At 35.3% G+C, this 21,209-nt stretch overlaps 1 protein-coding gene across 1 annotated transcript; it reads right to left on the reverse strand.

The window, feature by feature from the left end:
• Nucleotides 1–19,724: 19,724 nt before the first annotated feature.
• On the reverse strand, nucleotides 19,725–20,372 carry LOC140038367 (uncharacterized). The gene has a single exon (XM_072083703.1). It carries the CDS (start codon nucleotides 20,370–20,372, stop codon nucleotides 19,725–19,727), a length of 648 nt encoding a protein of 215 aa, XP_071939804.1.
• Between the last annotated feature and the right edge of the window lie 837 nt (nucleotides 20,373–21,209).

Raw genomic sequence — 21,209 nt, forward strand, 5'->3', positions numbered from 1 at the left:
TTTGTTCTTCTTGAACACCCGCATCATCATCTTCACCACAACTTTTGAAAATATCACCATTAGATTCATCAAAAATAATATGTATAGCTTCCTCTATAACCAGAGTCCTTCGATTATAGATTCTAAAACCTCTTTTATTTTCACAGTACCCCAAGAAAATTTCTTCATCAAATTTTTTATCAAACTTTTCAAAATGTTCCTTGATGTTTAAAATGAAGCATTTGCTACCAAAAACTTTGAAATAACCAATAACAGGCCTTTTATCAAACATCAACTCATAAGAAGTTTTGTTCAAGATTGGTTTTAAAAGAACTTTATTCATAGTATAGCAAGCTGTATTTATGGCTCTGTCCAAAAATATTTTGGCAAGTTGCATTCACTCAACATTGTTCTAGCAGTTTCTTGAAGTGTTCTGCTCTTTCTTTCAACAACACCATTTTGTTGAGAAACTCTTGCAAAAAAAAATTCATGTGTAATTTCATTGTTATCACAAAATTCTGGAAAGCCACAAAAATGAAATTATGAGCCATTGTCACTTCTGATCTTGATGATTTTCAACCCAATCAGATTTTGAACCTTTGCAAATAATGAAACAAAGTTTTTGAAAGTATCATCTTTGTATGCAAGAAATATCACCCAAGTGTATCTAGAATAATCATCAACAACAACAAAGCAATATCTTTTGCCACCTAAGCTAGCAGTTTGTGTAGGACCAAATAAATCAAGATGTAAAAGTTCCAAAGGTTTTGTAGTAGAAACACATTTCTTGGGTTTAAAAGAAACTTTGACTTGCTTTCCAAATTGGCAAGCATCACAAATTTTGTCCTTTTCAAACTTAATTTTTGGCAAACCTCTAACAAGCTCCTTTTTGCAAATTTCTTTTAACAAATTTATGTTGAAATGACAAAACCTTCTATGCCACAACCAAGGGTCTTCATTTGCAACTTTAAGACATTTAAAGTTAGAAGAATCAACATTTTCAAGAACGACTATATAAATATCATTAATTCTTTTTCCTTTGAAAATAGGATTAAACTTTGAATCAAGAACAAGACATTCATACTTTTTGAATAATACAAACAGATTTCTATCACATAATTGACTAACACTTAACAAGTTATAACTCAGATTGTCAACTAAGAGAACATTGTGAACAAAAGTTTGACCATCCTTACCAACATCTCTTGCTCCAATTGTTTTAGCTTTGTTGTCATCTCCAAATGTTACTTTTCTACTTGATTTCGGTTTGAGCTTAATAAATTGTGATGGATCACCAGTCATATGTCTTGAACATCTACTATCTATGAACCATTTTGATTCCTTAATAATATTCACCAGATTCACCTACACAAGAGTTCACAAGATAATATTTGGTATCCTTTATTTTTTGGGTACTTGAGAGTTAACATTATGTCTAACTATCCACATGCATTTCATGTCGTTTCTCATATTTTTCCTTACGTAACAATTACTTTTCATGTGACCAATTTGACAACAAAATCTGCACATAGTCAGTGAATTACTCGCATGGACAAGTTTAAGAAATCTGATTTGTCTTCTCTTATAAATGGTAAACTCGTTTGCACTTGAATTCAACCTTTTCTCATGAATGCCAAAATGACGTTTTGTATCATTCTTTTGAAAACAATTTTGTTTCTTATATTGAAGCAATTGATCAAGATCATCCATTCTTCTTTTCAAACTTCGTTGTTCATTTTTGAGCATGTCACAGAAGTTTGTTTTTCTATCAAGTTCAGCATGTAAATCATTTTCAATCATTTTCAGGATTTTATTTTCATTTATCAGATTCTTGTTTTGTCGAAAAAGGTTTGCATTGTCTTGAATCAGAAAATTGATCTTTTGTTTTAGTTCTTTGTTTCTAGCATAGGATTCTTTCAAGTTATTATGCAGTCTTTCCATAAATGAATTAATATCATCATCAGATTCATCATCACTATCAAATTGAGAGTTACAAGTAGTTATCTCATCAACACCAATAGCCATGAAAGCCATATGGGCAGATTCCTCTTTTTCTTCAACTTCACCTTCTGAGTTGCAGTCATTCCAAGTAATCTGAAAGTTGTTAAACTTTGATTTTCGTTCAATTTTTTCTTCCTTCTTTTTCTTCATTGGACATTCGTTCACATAGTGTCCAAGTTGGCCGCACTCAAAGCATTTGTCAGTTTGCTTTTTATTAAACTCTTGCTTCCCTTTGTTTCTTGAGTTGTTGAACTGATTTGAAAATGGATTGCTAGGTCCTCCTTTTCTGAATCTTCTTTTGTTAAGAATTCTTTTAAATTTTCTTGTGATGAGTGCAATATTACTATCATCAACTTTCATAACTTCTCCATCCAAGGAAGCTGAGTCATCTTCATCTTGCGAGACTTTTAGAGCAATACTCTTTCTCATCTTTGCATCTTCTTCCTCTTGCACCTTGGACTTGAGTTTTAGCTCATAAGAGATTAGAGAATTAATAAGTGATTCAATAGGTATGAAATTTAAATCTCTAGTTCTTCAATGGCAGTTACTTTACTCTCTCAATCCTTGGATAAAATATTCAGAATTTTTCTGTTTTTTTCGCCTAGAGAATATTTCTTTTCCAACACTTCTAAATCCTTAATGAGATCATTGAATCTATAATACATTTTATCAATGTTTTCATGAGGTTCCATCTTAAAAGATTCATACTTAGTAACTAGTACTGATTTCTTTTGTTCTCTTACATTTTCACTCCCTTCATGGATTTCTTTAAACTTATCCCAAATCTCTTTTGCAGATCTACAACCTTTGACTCTAATAGACTCATTTGAATCTAGAGTACTGTATATGATAAGTGGATATTTTATGTATTTTTAGTATATTTTATTAGTTAATTTTGGTGTATTTTATTTAATTTTATAGTTAATTCACTAGGGTTTTGGTCAAGATATCTATGTTGCGCTTTAATTGGTAAAAATTGTATTTATATAGATTTTAACGGAAAGAACTTCATGTTTTTGTAGGTTTAAGAACTCAATCATCAGTTGGAGTGAATTGAGAAGAAAATTGGATGATAATTGATGAATTGAAGTGATTTAAAGAAGGCATGAAGTACAAAACATTCAATTGAGGGAATTCAAGTAAAGACAGTTTCGACATATCTTGGTATTTTGACTATATCTTGAGTTACAATGATCGGATCGAGGTGATCTTGATACGATTTTCAAGCTAAGAGATATATCTATATTTGGTATGAAGACATCAAAGTCCAATTCAGCCGTTTTCTTGGTCAAAAAGTCAAAACACATAAACTTATCTGGATGGTCGAAAGCTGAAGCCTAGAATTGACCAGTCTATGGTATTTCCACCATATCTTCGTCCACCGATCTCCAAATTAGATGATTCTTGAAGCATTAGAACGTTAATTCAAAGGGCTACAACTTTTGTGTTTTACATAATAGTCAGTTCGGTGGCTATCAAAGAGAAAATTACAGTTGAAGTGAGATCAAAAGTGAAAACGCGTATGGCAGCCAAATTTTTGCAGTTTGCTCAGCTATTTTTCTCATCTTCACACTACTTTTCAGCTAGAGTTAGAGAGAAAACGTAGGCTGCACATGTTTCTGATGCACAAATGAAGAAAAATAGCTTATTGTCATGTAAAAAATATATGGTAGAATCAAGAGGCTGGAACTTTGTTTTGTTGACTTGGTTAACACCAGATTTAGAGAATCAAAGGGGAGAAGAAAAATACGGTAGGTGAAGGGAGGATATCAGAATTTTAGGATAAAAACTGAGATTGGTCATATTCTCTGGGGCTAGCAATTTTTGCAGGAGTTTGGAGAGTGTAAGAATTACCACAAAAATGTAGTTCTTCCATTTCCTTAGTGTAGGATAGTTTAGCTAGTTAGTCCTTCCTTCTTGTATATTAGCTAGATTAGGATGAAGATGGAGATGAAGAAGGAAGAGTTGAAGCTCAAGTGACATGGGTTATCTCTTCTCCAACTCTTTATCTTTTTTATTAGATGCTTATGTATGGTTAATATACAAGTTTTGGATTTTATGTTTATTATGTATTTTTAAAGTTAATGCCTAGAATATGGATGAACTTTCCATATTTTGTTAATGATGTTTATTTGGTTATTTGGTGATATTATTTTGAGTAAGTTATTTATCACTTTTGATATTCTAATCATAATTAACTGGTCATTAATTGTGATTATCTAAGGTGCTAAATTTGCAATGAGAATTAAAAATTAACACTAGTTCAAGGAAGTGATAAACATAGGGAGTTCACTCACGAAAGTAGAGGTGCACCTATGTGACTTTAGTGACTTGTTTCATGTAATTTCATAGAAGAAATGAACTTATAATTAATTCATAACCATGAGAGTAGATATGATTTAGTTACAAGTATAATTGATTCACTACGAGAGTAGGTTTCACATACATTAGGAAATTACGCCATAACTAGTCAAGATAATAGCATTCACTTAACCAGTAATCTCATTTGCAAGAGTAGTAAGGAATTCCATATTTTTAGGAGTTTTCTAATGTTATTTTCATTAATTTAATATTTATGGTAGTCTAGATAATAAAAGAGTTCGAAAAACACCGGTAATTGCAATCTTCTCTGTGGGATCGACCCTTAATACCCTATATTCGTTCACGATTCATATACTTGCGATAAATTGCATGTGGGGTATTTAGAAATTATAAATGTAAAACTTGATTGTGGATGAACTTATTATATATGTATACCCCGCGCACGTCAGTATAACACATTCATGGCCTTGACATTCAAAGTGAGGTGGGTTCTACTATCACCAGTCAACTTATCTCTTGTTCTAAGTTTTGGTCTATGAGTGACTTCATCAACTATAGAGGCATCATCTGGACCTTCATTGACGATAAATCACAGCTCGATATCAATAGATTGCAAGAAAATAATCATTATTTTCTTCCAACTCACATAATTTGATCCATTAAACATTGGGGGTCTAGTGACGGATTGTCCTTCAAAAAATATGGCATTGTTGGTTGTCATTTTTACTCCAAAACCGATTGAGCTTAATCTCTAGGAGACCAAACTCTGATACCAATTGTAAAGATCGAAAACAACCTAAGAGGGGGTGAATTAAGTAGTTTAAAAAACTAGCCAAGTTGTGAGTCACTTTTTGAGTACTTGCCTTTTTTTTCTAAAAGACCACACAATGAAGCAATTAATGAGAAAGCACAAGTGCTTGTGAGTAGAAGAGATGAGCAATTTATATAGTAAGACAGTAAGTAAAAGAGAAAGAATATTAAACCAAATGCCAAACTCCTCTTGAGTTTGAATAACACTTTAGTGAGCAAGTTTCTTCAAGCTGGTCAACTTACAACCAATTTTTGTGTACAAAAGAAGGATCATTTCCTCCTTGCCCCAAGCCACACTTGGTTAAGCAAGGAAGTGTTACTATCACTCGGATAACCCTCACAAACCTATACTATTGAAGTAATTGAATCACACTAGAAAAGCTTCTCGAAATTTTCACAATTAAGATTACAAATCTCCTTTTAAGAGTATTTTCCTATTAAAATCACTCTTGATTTGATGTAGTCTCAATGTGCAAAAGTTTTTTGAAGTAGTTGACTTTGTTCTATTTATATGAGACCAAAAAGTTCTTCAATTAATGCTCCCAACGGATAGAAGGCAGCTAAAGAGTCAACTAACCGTTGTCAGTATCGGACGTCCGGTAGACTAATTTCTTACGTCTGAACGTGGGCAGTGAACTCGAGAAATCTTCTTGAGTTGTTTTGAACGTTCGGTGCCTTCAGTGTATGCGTCCGAAAGTATGAAGTGAAACTGAGAATTCTTCTTCAATTCTTTCGGACGTCCGATGCCTCCAAAGCTTTGCGTCTGAAGTGTTACAATGTTTGTCGGACGTCCGGTGCTCTGATGATGTGCATCCGATCGAGGTCAGTGAGCTTAGAAGGAATGACTTAATATCTTCGAACGTCCGAGGGTGGAGTTCTTCATGCGTCCGAAGTTGCGCAATGGTTGTCGGACGTCCGATCCAGTCTTTTTGTGCGTCCGACAGCGGCTTCAGCATCCTTTATGCTTAACTTTTGAACCTGTTTTGCTCCATTTCTGAAAAGGTCTATTGAGAGATCATTAGTAACATTCATTTGTTTTGTAATTATCAAAAGTTACAGACTGAGATTAACAAATTTGATCGTGTGACTATCTTTAGTCGTGCGACATTGAAGGGGGCAGTTGAAGGCAGATGAGTGGCAAGGAAAACAGGGAAGAAGGAGGAGGAGAAAAAAGGAGAGAGAAGAAGAGGGAGAGAAAGAAAAAAGATGGGGAGAGAGAGAGTAAAAAAAGATGCCAGCGGAGGTTCTGACCCATGGAGGTTTTGGTAGGCTGAGATAAGATAAGGAAAAAGAAAAAGGTCAAAAATTTTAAATTTTTGAGGTATTTTGAGATATTTTGTGGTGTGCATTTTAAACTTGGGATATTTTTAGAGGGTTTTTGTAGATAAACCTATAAAAATACTTATCTATTAAAAGCCACCTACAAAACACCCCCCAAACAAACCCTAAGTTGAATGAGAAGAGTTTTGTCTCGATATTTTTGTTGTTTTAACCATTTGCAAGCTTTTTAATTTGCATAAAGTTCAATTCCAATTCCCTTCTTTGAGGAACATTTGTAAAATCAAGGAGGAGCATTTATTAGCAAAATGACAAATTACAACCCTTCATTCATTTCTTAATCCCAATTCTTCCTCAGTGTCAAACTAGTATAGAAAAATAGAAAATAAATACTAATGAATGAGAACATGCTTTTCCCCAAATGGCAACTTCCTACAGTTCTCTCCAAAAGAAAACATCACCACATAATTAGAATTATTTTATTGTTATTTTTGTTTCTCTTGACCTTATTCATATTCATTTGGGACACTCTCAAACTACAGAGAACTTTTGTTTTTAACCTCTCCTATATCTTCCCTAAATACCCCATTAAGATCTATTGAGATTCCTATTTCAACAAATCTTGAACTTAATGATAATCGGCCGATATATGTTTGCTAAAAAAATTTTCTTCAAATGGCTTTGACAAACAATCCTTTCCTTAAATATTGAAAATTTCAAATTCGTAAATAAGATTTCCTTGAAGCTATCATTATATGGCCTATTGTATTAAATATCTTTTTGATTCCAATAAAAGCTTCATTTCAAAGCAACATGAGCTTTCCAAAATATAACTAGGGTGAAATATTAGAAGGCACGTTTCATGCACGAAAGATCTTCGCAAAACAAATACCATAATAATAGTACTAGGATCGTAGATGTTGTGGATTCAAACTCATAGGAACACGTGAATCTAGTAATCCTTAGGATTAGTATTTTTAATAATTTTTTTCCAAATGAAATTACTATAGCTATATGATGTACGTCAGATAAAAAAATAATTGGCAAATGTGTTAACACAATATGCTAAAAAGTTTTATTTGAAAACTATCAAACCAAATGAGTACTTTAGTAATTTGGTAATTATACCAAATTGTTTACATATCCAAGACATCTACAATGTAGTGAAAGAGAAGAGGAGAGTGGTTGACTTGGATGGAGCAGGAGAGATACCAAGAGGAGAGATAACGATCATATAAAGAACAGAAGATGGAAGGGCCCTTGTAAAGAGATTGACCCAGTTCTGTATCTTTTGAATTTCTAGGCTGTAGATACTAATCATGACCAAAATCATAGAGAGAATATGTTTTTCCTTACCCTATCAAAATATATTTATTGACCATTATACCCTTGCTCTTAGACATCCTTTTACATTTTTTGTTGCATAAAACTCATTATAGAAGAACTCGTATTTGAAATGCACATGCAGACAACGGTTCATAATGTAGCTCATAAAAGTTTTGAATTGTATCGATGTTTGTCATGTTCAATTGGTCTTTTGTTTCGGAAAAAATATTGATTAATGAAAACCGAGAATTGTTGCTGGACAACAAAATACATAGCACCTCGTTTCCAAAAGCCTCGCCACCATGAGTATGCGTTGTTTAAAGTCCTAGACTCGCTCTATGATTATTATCGTGCCAATGTCTTGAACTATGTTCAAGGAGACAAGTTTTTGCACTGACATTTTTTTTACCCTTATGCAGGCTTTTCAATTTTAAAGAGTCCATTTCCCTTTGGTCCTCGATGTCTCTCTCATCTCCCTTCATTCTCGATCTACAGAGATATTAGTGTTCAAACCCTCTCTTATCTCTTGCTTGAATTTTGCTTTAAAATCTACTTAGATTACCATTTCAATAAAACCTAAGCTTCATAATCATGTAGCCCATATATATTTGCCTTGGTCAAACAATATTTTCATAAATTTAGAAAATTTTGTTAACACTAATAAATTTTTATAAAGCTATCAATTTGTCGATTATTGTTTAAATATTTCTCTTTTTTCAAATAATATTTTTATTTCAAAGTAACATGAACAGCCTAAAATTACTAGGTTGAAATGTTGAATGTCACATTTCACGCACAAAAGATTTTTGCCCAAACAAACACTATAAGAGTAGTACGTACTATGATCACAGACATTGTGAGCTTCAAAATCAAAGAAACTTTGAATCTTTGGTTATGTTATATTTGTAAAGTAATTCAACAACACAAGACTACTAGCTGCAGTGAAAGAGGATAGGAGAGTGGACTTCAATGGAAAAAGGACTGGAGAAAGATGAGACCGTGTAGTAGCCAATACACCAAGAACATAGAACATTGTAGCACGTTCTATCGTCTAGCATGCAAAATATTAATTGCTTCTTCCCAGATGCTAATGGTTTATTATAGTAAGAAGAGACAACAATTGCAGAAGGAAATGAATCATATGATAATCTATTACAGATTAATTGAAACCAACGTCAGAATTACTCCCCCCTTCTCCTCAAAATCCTTGATTCTTTTCAACTCCAAAGACTCTTTCATGGATATGATGTTCCTCGATTCAATCTAGTCAAAGAAGTAGAATACTCTTGCCTCCAATTTCTAATTCTCAATTTCAGCCATTTGATCACTCTATTCCAATAGCTTTCCATCGTCCAATTCCAATCAGTCAATCTTCTTGTTGCTTTTATCTTTTCCTTCAATTAGGAATTGTGATTAATTATCATGACCATCTACTAATGTGGCTATGCTGAATAGCCATGATACTGATAGTGATATTTTTTATCTTAATTTTTATTTGTTCTTTTGATCGGTAGTATTCATTTTTCTTGGACATATTCTTTGATATATGTGTGTGATTGATGATATAACTTTTGTCATTAGTGTAGATTTTAATGAAATTATAATGTTTTATATTTAAAAAAAAAAACCATGATAGTGATCATGATTTTTTTGCTCTTTTTTCTTTTTTTTTTGAGCATGATACTAATAGTGCGAGCTTCTCATCTACTGTTTGTTCCAATTATATAGCTATGTCTTGTGCTGAGAAAATTCAATTTGATAGGGAGACTTTTCTTGATCAATGTTTGGATGCTTTCTCTATAAAGCACGAGTTTATGGATATGAAATTTTGGGCATAAATAAACTAATGTTTTATGACTTCTTGCAGATGCTCTATCATATCTCTCAAAACATTCAAATGATACTTTATTGGAAATATGAAGTAGTTTTTTGGAATATGGTTTCTCTAGGATATGTGATCATATGATAATCAGTCGAGTCGCGTGAAAATATTTCATCTGGTAATGTTCTCCGCTAATATATTTCTTTTACCAATTGTTTATTACGGATAGCACATATAATCATCATGCTTTGCAAGGAAATGCCAAAGAAATGAGACTGGAAACTATAAGAAGCTATAATTTGGCAACATTAATTTGTAATATTAATGCATAATGATTTAACACTATTCTAATTTGGTTTACTCATTACTACCACTACCCCATTAGGTTTATACCTATGACCAACAACTAAATAAACAAAATAAAAACTTATTCTCATCAATAGATTAAAATATATAGTGCATTTTATATTAATTTTTGAAATTAGTAGTGAATTTAGTATGAGCGTGCGTGTGACGTGCCAAAAAAAAGTTCTTCTAGTTTGGCATCACTATAAAAGCTTTTCTGATTTCTCAATATTTTTAATCAAAATTTTCTATTTCACAAAAAAAAAAGTTGTAGATATGAATCTTGAGACCTTCAAAGAGGTAAAAGAATAGACAGGTGGGTTATTCATTAAAGTTTTTTCTCCAGGTTCATGAAATTCTTTCTTCACTACTTTTTAAACCTATAAATGTCACACAATTTCCAATTCCATTAATAATAATTTTTTAAAATAAAATTTCTATCAATTAATAGCCATTGCTTTGGAATCTTGATCCTTTGCAAAGTCTGTCCTTGTATAAATTTGATTTTGGGCATAGGTATGCATGAATTAATGTCATATTCCAGATCATAGGTATGCATGAACTTTTATGGAATAATAGATCATATATTTTATGTATCAATGTATTAACTGTATATTATTTAAGTAGTTTAGCTTCTTTATTTAGTTAATCGAATAAAGAGTTTGGATTGAATGAACCTAAATGATGGAGGTAAACTAAATGAACCTAAATTGAACCAAGTTGAGGAGAGGATAAACTAAATGGTGGAGGAGATAAAGAAGCGTTGGGCAATGGAAAATTCGATCTGAATTTATCACAACCCACTTCGCTGACTTTATTTCTATCTTCCTCTTCATCTACATTAGTAGAAGAGCCGTGCACGCTGCTCGAACCTTTAGCCAAGCCTCAAAATAGAGAAATAGTACATGTGGAAAATGCAACATTCCTATAAAGAGAATGCTTTAAAATATGAGACGATGAGGATAATTTGAAGAATTCATAGAATTGTGCTTGTAACAAGTTATCTACTTTTAGTAACAATACGAAAATTGGGAGAATTTACAACGTGATCTATTTGTTTCTTGGTCATATGTAACTAAACCATCTTCTATTTCGCCATATATGTTTAGCAAGAAAATTAAGTAGCATTCACTAGCAGTTTTTGGTGACCAAATACCAATATAAATAGCGAAGCAATGTATGCATTAGTATATCAATTTTGTAATATTTGCTCAGTTTTGTTCTTTTATTTTTAGTTAAATAACAGAGATTGGCATATTGAGCATAATAAATAATTTGCTTGTGAAAATAAGTGATTCATATTAATGAGCACGATAAATTCTTTACGAGTTAAATAAACAATATGAAGTAGTACTATAATTGATTTTCTTTATCTTTTAGTCTAGTAATTAATATTCTAGTGAAAAAACATAAAATTAGACATATTGTCATATGAAGAGATATTGATGACAAAATAAAAAGATATAATATTAATTTTTAAGATTCAATAATTAAAAAATGTAGCTTTAAAAGAACTAGATTTTAACACAAGAATTGCACGGAAGAGAATTTTTATCAAGTGAATAGTAGCAGTGCTTTATATATTTGTTTACATTATTTAACATAATTATAGGCAGATTATTGGTTTCATTTGAATTAGCTATTTTTGGAGGTAGTTTTCAAAAGTTTTATTGTAGTAATGTATATGAAAAACTTTTGCAATAGATGGTCAGGTATTTTTGGGGGTATCTTTGAAGGTGTTTATAGGGAAGGGGTGTATTTTGGGGTATTTTTGAGATTTAAAATTTTAGTAAGGCATTTTAAAATTTTGAAAAATAACTTCACCATCACCGCCCTCCCTTCCTTCACCTCCACTATTCCCTTCCTCCTCTCTTCTCCCTCCTTCTTCCCCTGCCTCTCTCCTTCCTCCTCCTTCCCCTCCCTCTCTCCTCACTCATCAATCTCGAATCACAATTAAAAAAAGTTTTCAAAATCACAGATAAATTATGGGTTTCTCTTTTATTTATGAATTTTGAAACAACGAAATCTTAAAGAACTAGTACCACCATTTCCTTGGCACAAAAACTGCATCATTTCTTGACTTTCCTTCTCCCCCAAACTCTTTCCCCTCTTATTTCTTGAAGATTGTGAAAATTCATGCTTCAAAAGATATCTATTTCTTAATTTTTTTGGTTAAATAATCACAAAGGATCTCTTAGGGTGCAAAGATTCAAAGTGAAAATCAATTAACCAACAAATTCAACAATAATAACATAGACAATATATATATATGTGTGTGTGTGTATGTGTGTGTGTATCAATACCTGATTGGGACAAGAGGTGGCAAATGTGAGGTTGCGGTCACCTAAGAAGAAGAAGGAGAGAGCCACTGTGGAAACAGTGAGAATCGAAGCAACGACAGTGCATGATTTGCCTTTCATCTCTCCTAGCCATCTGATTTTTTTGGGACTTTCAAATCCCCAGTGTGAAATTTAATTTGACCGGATTGGAAGAATCCGACGAGCTCTCCTGTCGCATCTTGCACTGGCCTGCCATTGTTGGGGAATGTTTTCCGCTGGAGAGGAAGAGGGAAGAGAGAGGAGAGAGAGAGAGAGGGAAAAAAATGATGGTACTACCAACAATGTTGGCCGGTGGTGGCTGATGGCAGATGGTAGTGTGTGAAGGAAAATAGAGGATAAGAATTTTTTAAAATTTTTTTATTTTAGTATGTCTAGATGTGTTTTTGAAGTTGTTTTTGGAGTCAATTTTTTACTGTTATTGAAGATTCCACATAAAAAACTAAGAATTTCAAAAACATTTGAATCCAAACAAATTGGCACTCTAAAAAAAGTATCAAACACTTCACGTTTCTTTTATGTTACTTGAACCGACAAATTTGCCCCAAGCTTTTAAGACTATCCTTCAAGCTTTTTTTTTTGCACACTTTCTAGTTTAGACAACCACAAGCGTTGTTCCAAAGTTCACCTTCAAGAACTTTGCAACTTACCAACACCAAGCCAAACCCTTCTCTCGTCCAGAATTGTTGGGATATCTTTTGATCCTCTTACAAGACCGAAAATTTATGGTATAATGGTATGGAATTAAGGAATCCATAAAGTTAACAAACGCACCTAATTTATAGGGAAACCACAAAACTCATGACAAGAACCATAATTAGGTTCAACGACTATATCCATCTCTCTTAAATAATCTTCTCAAAATAGTACTACAATTATGAAAGAAACTAAACAAAAATCAAATTGCACAAATTAATTAAGTGCTGATCTTGTGCAATAAAATGGCCAATTGGTAATGCATTTTACAGTACATACATTAATTTTTTTTCAGTAAACATAAGACTATCCTTCAAATTGAAAACAAGCGACACCTTCACAAGTGAAGTTTCAAATTCTAATAGTTGTGGTAAGATCATCAACCAAGGATGAAGGAGAATATGGTAACGGAACGAAAGTTTTGGTTGTTAGAATTTAGAGATTTGGTACACATTTGCATTAGCGGGACTGATTTAGGTGGTCAGGCAGTAGCTATGAAAAGAGTAGAAATAATGAGAATCTAAGGAAGGGAACAAGGGAAGTGTAGTAAGCCAGGCACAAGATGAGGTTCATATTTGTCAGTTTAATTAATATCAAAGAAAAGTGAAGTACTTGCGATATTAGTTGAAGTGCTAATATCATTTGTCTAATTGTAAAGGTGCTTAATATGATTAGTTGATGGATATATGTAGTGAACTTGGTCAGTAGGAGATTTGAAGGATAACAGTGGAAGAAGTAGAAGAGTAGAGGGAAAGAAACGTGGGAAGGAAGAAAAAGAGAGAGAACGAAGGAAAAGAAGGAATCTGCAATTTGTTATATCTGTTGTCCTTCCATACTGCCTTTTGTAGCATATTTATACAAATTTCTTTCTGGAACCTTCTATACTCAACTAACTATATAACAGAATAGACATATACGACAAGCTAGTAACTAACTTGCTAACTAACTCTATGAAAAGGAAGCCATGTCAGCAACAATAATCTTCATGCTTCTGGTGACTAGTATCTAGGGTCATAAAAATACTCCTCCCTTAAGAATCCTAGTCACTAGGATTGAGCTGAAACTCTAGAAATTGTGACTGTATCACTGTAACATCTTCCCAGGTGGAATCCTTAGTTCCCAGGTTCAGTCATTTGCTTAGCACTTGAGCCACTTTCTGCCTCTTCCGGATAACTTCTTATGTAGCTATCACACATTTAGGAGCAATTTTAACTTGTCCATGTGAGAACCCGTAATTTTCCCCATTTTCTAGGTTTTATTATTTTCATGGCTTGTTTTCTGCATTTTCGTGATAAGGAAAAATTCTAGATCTTTTTAAGGAGCAAATATAGTTTTTAGATGATTTTTCTAGTATCAAATAGGTTTTGAGAAATTAAGAGCGTATACCGGACGTGGGACCCACTAGTGCGAAAAGTTCGGAAAAATTCGGCCAACTAGGTTAAGTTTCGGATACTGGGTTTAATTTATCGGGTGTTAAGAGATAATTAGAGGAAGCTATTTGGATTGGTGTGAGAGGGAACAAAGAGATAGAGATTCATTAATTAGGTGACAAGTGTCACCATAGGGTTGGGAGAACTTTTGACCATTATTTCTTGTCTTACCCTTTGACTTAAATAAACCAAAAATTGCCAAAAATCTTCATTATTGTGGCCGGCTCTCCCTCTCTCTTTCTCTCTCTCTCTCTCTAAGCAAAAGGAAGAAAACTCTCCAAGCTTTGCTCCAAATCATCAAAACCAACCATTGATTCTTGTTTTTGCTCCATAGAAAACATTAAGGAAGTGATAGTGAGGTGTTGTGTGGAGTTATTTGGCAAGCTAAGAGGACTAATTGTTCTCTCTCTCTTGTTTCTAAGGTGGGTTGTGAAGAACCACTCTCCTCCCTTTATTGATGCTTAAATCATGCTTAGTGGTAGTATGAGATGCAAATTTATGGATTATTTCTTGATTTGTGGTTGAATTGATGAAGTTTTATAATTTTTGGGGATTTTTCTGTTTTAATATGAACATGATTGTGTGGTTATATATGATGATTGGAAATGATGTTTAAGGACTCTATGAGGTGGAAAAAGTGGTTAATTGCAAACAATTTCTGTTTTGGAAGAAATCTTGGAAACTTAGGGTTTATGATGATAACATTCTGCCCGATTTTGTAGATCCTAGTTAGAGGCCGAATTGGCCTTGCCTTAAAACATGAAAGTTGTATAGAATGATATTTTAGAGGTGCCTACAAAATTTCAGGTCAATCGGAGTAGCGTAGCTTGAGAAAAGTTGAAATTACCCTTGCTGTTCTGGTTTTACCCGAATTGGAGAATTGCTTCTATAATTGGTTATTTTGGTTAGGAATGCTTCCGAATTGGTTGTTGAGGCCTTCTGATGAAATGTATCCCTATTTCTGAGCTTTCATCTGGTTTTGGAATTTCTAGATTTGAACTTGGATAGCCTGATTTATGATGTTTACACCAGAATGCGATTTGTGAATCTGTTTTTGCGGTTCTGGTGTAGTATCTTGCATTTTTGACCTGGTTACACTCGAAACTGGGCTGAGTGACCTTCTGCAATATTGTATCCCTATCTCTTAGCTTCGAAACGGTGGGTCTTAGACCTTCATCCGATAATCGTAATGCCTTTGGTGCCATTACCGGAAAATGACGTCAAAAACTATTTTTTTCAGGGTTAAAGCTAGTTCCATTTCGGGATTTTCTGGTTTCCTCTATTGCTTGTGTGTGCTTATGGAACCCTATTTTGGGAATATTTGGCATTGATTTATGACTCGTTATCGAGTCTCATTGTACTTGTTTGCGTGTTTTAGGGCGTGACGGTAGTTCACGACGTTCCTTTGACGGAAGTGCATGAAATATCACTTTCGAGCTTGGTGAGTGTACGACTCACTTGTGTGTTACTATATGGCTTTGATACTGAACTTGATGAGTTAAATGTTATTGCACCATCGATATTGATTGAAGTGAGGGTGTACTTTATCACTCTCACTTATTTCTCATGTTATTGGAATGTTGCATGGAATGTTACATGAAATGAAAAGTACTTGACTTGGTGTCGATTGGATGAGTATCCAACGACCATGATTGTTACCATTGAGTTCAACCCCATTGGTAATTGATTGAATCGAGCTGGCGAGGGTTTGGTCGTGCCAATTAATGAACCTTGGGGACTGTTATATGGAATCTTGTAGTATGAGAGACTCTCGATTCCGGTATACTCGAGTAATACCATAGTGCAAGTGTTTGGAGTTCGGGCCCGGTAGGGGTATGTTAGGTGGAAGGAATGGAAGTAAAGTGAAGTCTATGGTTTGTTACTTTTAAACATTGACGGAGAGTCAATGAGATCCGATCAAGAATGCAAACGAGGGAAAAGGGCTCTTGAGAGCCGCCCGTATCCTTTTATCACCACCATTAATGTGTGCCTTTGTTTACTTTTGATGTATTGAAATGAAAAGCTTGATGCTTATATGAACTTGGTTGCTTGAGTAGTATTATCTCACTGGGTAATTAGCTCACTCTATTCCTTTTGTTTTCCTTACAGGAAAATAAATACTTTTGGACTGCAATTGATAATTGGTTGCTGAATTGAGCTAGTTGGACATATCTTTTGTATAGCTCATTTATTGAAACCCTAAATGTACTTTTGGGACCGTTTCTCTTTTGATTTGGCAAACCAGACATGTATCCACTTTTGAATACTTTTGTATGCCACTTTGGCTTGTAAATGCTAAGTTTCAAGATGTGAATGTTTGCTTTATATTTAGTTGGGTTCTGACGGGTCGGTTACTATTCATGGCCGACTTCGGATTTCATATTTTTTTTAATTTTTGTTATTTTGACATTTTGACTTGTTTACGCGCGTTCGTAAGTTCCGGAATGCAATAGATCGCTCTATACCGAACCGTTAGTCCTGGCGAGAGTTGGGCAGGCAATCCGCTAACCCCTTTGGTTCGCCTTAGGGGAAGGTGGGGCTGTCACAGTCCATCTGTAGTAGTTAAGGGAAGTTCCTTAGATACTTCATGAATCTTAGTTAAAGGTTTAAGTAATGAAACATGGAAGGTTGGATGGATCAATGAACTAGATGGCAACTCCAATGTATAGGCAGCATTTCTCACTTTCTGTAGAACTCTGTAGCGTTCATAGTATTTGGAGGATAGCTTCAGGTTCCTTCTAATTGCTACTGATGTTTGCTTGTAAGGTTGCAACTTCAAATAAACTAAGTCTCCTACCTGAAAGCTCCTTTCACTCCTGACCTTATCAGCAAACTGCTTCATTCGATTCTGAGCTTTTACAAAGTTTTCCTTTAGCAAGTCGTTCCACTTCTTTTTGTCCCCCAACCATTGTTCTACGGCGGCCACTGGGGTTTCCAAGGCATCCATGCCTAATTGAGAAGGTGGATAACCATATAAGGCCTGAAATGGGGTCATCTTTAAGGCTGTGTGATGGTTTGTGTTATACCACCATTCTGCAGCAGCTAACAAGGCCTTCCATTTGTGAGGTTACCGGAAACACAAACACCTTAAATCAGTGTCTACACACCTGTTTAATCTTTCTGTCTGACCATCTATTTGGGGATGGTAAGTAGTAGAATAGTACAACTCAGTGCCTAGCTTCCCAAATAGCTCTTGCCAGCATAACCTGGTAAACAGCCTATCCCTATCTGAAACAATGCTTAATGGCAATCCGTGCAGCTTGTAGATGTTCTCAAAGTACATGTTGGCCACTGATTGTGCTATATATTTCGGTGGCAAGGCTATGAGGTGGCAATACTTAGTGAACCTGTCATTGACAACCAGAATCCCTTCATATCCTTGGGACTTGGGTAACCCTTCAATGAAATCCATGGAAATGTATTGCCATGCTTGTTCAGGAATGGGCAAGGGTTGCAACAGCCCTGGTGATTTGCAATTTTCTGACTTGCTTCTCTTACAAACATCACATTGTTGCACCCACTTTTTTGCTTCTCCCCTCATCCTTGGCCAAAAAAAAGATCCTTTCAACCTTTGATAAGTTCCCAAGTTGCCTGAATGTCCATCTACTGGTGACTCATGAAAGCAAGTTATCAATTTCTGTCTCAAGCCCCCTGAAGAGCCAATGTATACCCTACCTTTATACCTGAGTAAACCACCAGTAAAAGAGTAATTTGAGATGGAATCAGGTTTAATGGTCAAGGCACTAGTTAGCTTGGAGACTGTACTATCCCCTTTGTAACTTTCCAGGACTTCTGTTAGCCATGTAGGTTTCATGATTGAAAGGCTGTGAGTAGAGCTGTCTTCTTCATAGCCTCTCCTAGACAGTGCATCAGCCACAAGGTTTTCTCTCCCCTTCTTATATTGTATTTCATAATCCAGTCCCAACAATTTAGTGAGCCATTTTTTGTTGTACGGGGGTAGTTATCTTCTGCTCTAACAAGTATTTTAAACTTTGATGGTCTGTTTTGATGATAAAATGACTTCCAAGCAAGTAGTGCTTCCACTTAGTCACAGCTATGATAAGTGACAGCAGCTCCTTCTCATATATGGATAAGCCCAAGTTCTTAGGCCCCAGAGCTTGACTCATGAAAGCAATAGGCCTCCCTTGCTGCGTCAGAACTGCACCTAAAGCCTTGTGACTGGCTTCTATTTCCAAAACAAAGAGAAGTGAAAAATTAGGAAGTTCTAGGACTGGAGTGCTAATCATCAGTTGCTTAAGTCTCTGAAAGGCTATTTCAGCTTGTTCATTCTAGCAAAACTTATCCTTCTTCAACAATTCTGTAAGTGGCTTGGCAATGAGTCCATACCCTCTCACAAACCTCCTGTAATAGCCTGTAAGCCCTATGAATCCCCTTAATGCCTTAATTGATGTAGGGGTAGACCATTCTATCATGCTCCTAAGTCCTAACCTTAGAGGAATCTGCCAGTACTCCATCTCCACTGATAATATGTCCCAAATACTCTACTTGGGAGTGTCCAAAGATGCATTTGGAAAGCTTGGCAAATAGGGAGCGGGATTTGAGTGTTTCTAGGACAGTTTTGAGGTGACGAAGGTGAGTGTCTGGATCTGGACTATATACAAGAATGTCATCAAAAAAGACTTGCACAAATTTCCTCAAGTAAGGTTCTAATACATGGTTCATAAGGCTTTGGAAGGTTGCATGTACGTTGGTAAGCCCAAAGGGCATGACAGTGAACTCATACAATCCAAGGTGTGTCTTGAAGGCAGTTTTTGGAATATCAGTAAGATATATTTTGATTTGATGGTAACCGGCTCTTAGATCAATCTTGGAGAAGAGTTTGGCTCCAAAAAGTTCATCTATTAAATCATCTATGATAGGTATTAGAAATTTATCTTTAATGGTTAGGTCGTTTAGTTGTCTATAATCAACACAAAACCTCCAAGTTCCATCTTTCTTTTTCACCAATAGAACTGGAGAGGCAAACGGGCTATGACTAAGCTGAATAATGCCACTATTGAGCATTTCTTTCACCTGCTTTTCTATTTCATTTTTTGGGTTGTGAGGATGTATGTAGGGTGTTAATTTGAAAGGTTTGGAATTTGGTATTCGGGGTATCTGGTGGTCATAGTCTCTAGAGGGAGGTAAGGATTTTGGCTCTCCAAATACATCCTTGTAGTCTTCAAGCAAAGCATTAAGGGATTGTTGAAAACTAAGATTTACCTGAGTTTCAGTCATCTTCAAACCACAGGCATGCTTCCAAACTTTGGTGCTCAGTTCTCTCTTCTCAGAGTTGTCTCTAGGAAGCTCGAGGATGGTCCCCTTAGACTTCCCGTGTAATAGTATCCGCTCTCCTTCCTTATCAAACGACATATTCAGCTATCTGAAGTCAAAGGTTATGGGACTGTGTGTAGCCATCCAATCTACCCCTATGATCATGTCATATGGTTCCAAGTTAATTACAAACATATCATAAGTGAACTGTTTACCTTGCATTTCCCAACTCATGCCTGGAATCTTCTTATTACAAGTCAAGTACTCCCCATTAGCCACCCTGACTTTAAAAGGGTTGATTGTTTGGACAAGTCCTGGAAATAGTTGAGCCACAGAATTTTTGACAAAACTGTGAGCACTTCCACCATCCACCAGAATTGATAGTTGAGTCCCCATGAATAGTCCTTGCAATTTGATAGTGTTGTAAGTCATCTTCCCAGTTAAAGCATGTATAGCCCTCTCTACCCCTCTCGAAGATTGTGCACCTTGGTACCCAATCACCTCTCCTTCTACTAACTCTTCAGAATCATCTTCTGTTGCTACTACCAAATGTATTTCCTTCTGTTTACAGTGGTGACCCAGGCCAAACTTCTCTCCACATTTGTAGCAAAAGTGGTGCTCTCTCCTGTACTGTATTTTTGCTAGTGTGATCTTCTTGAAGTTCTGAGGACTTGGCTTCTTGACACCATTTGCAATGACAGGCTTGGCATGAGGCAGGTGATAGTGAGCAGGAGTTTGTGTAACACTCGCCATAGAGTTGGTTTTCTGATGAGATTTGTACTTCTTGTGGTAGGCTTCAACAGCATTCTCTTACAGTCTTGCCAATTCAAATGCTTTGGACAACATCTCAAGGTTGTGAGTCTTCACCATTGATCTCAACTCTTCTGGCAAGCCACTCAAAAAACAGGAAATGTAATAAGTTTCAGATAGGTGTGGAGTTCTAATCATTACCTCTGATAGCAGTTCTTCAAATTTCTCTTGATAGGCTAACACTGTGGAGGAGAGTTGTAACTTGTTAAACTCCTCTACTGGATCCATTTGCTCCAAGGTGCCAAGTCTTTTGCACAATTCCTCAGAGAACTCCACCCACTTTACCTTATCACTCCTAGTCGATCTAAAACCTTGATACCACACATTTGCTTTGTCGTCCAGGTAAAATTCCTCTATCTCCATCCATTGATCCTTGGGAATGTGTAAGAGCTAGAAATACTTCTGATTTTCCTGATCCATTCCCTAGGATTTCCTCCCCTAAAAGCTGGAATTTCCAATTTGGGCACACTGGTATAGAAGGCATTCCTGCCATTCCTTTCAACCTGCTCTTGATTCAGCGTCTCTGAGCTCCTTGAGTTACTTACCTCTGGGGATCCTAATATCCCTTTCTCATTGTTTCCACGGCTCAAGTTGGCAAATTGCTGAGAAATGGCCGCCATGAATACGTCCAATTTATTACTCAGCTCAACGTTCACTGCATCAATCCTGTCCTCCAAGCTTTTCTTGTCGGTCGCCATGGAATCCATAACTCCTTGAATTCTGGTTTCTTGCCTGCGAAGTTGTTCCTCCATTGTTTTCATTTGTGTTCCATCTGCCATG

This window comes from Coffea arabica, chromosome 3e, assembly GCF_036785885.1.
Source record: "Coffea arabica cultivar ET-39 chromosome 3e, Coffea Arabica ET-39 HiFi, whole genome shotgun sequence".
NCBI classification, from domain to species: Eukaryota; Viridiplantae; Streptophyta; class Magnoliopsida; order Gentianales; family Rubiaceae; genus Coffea; species Coffea arabica.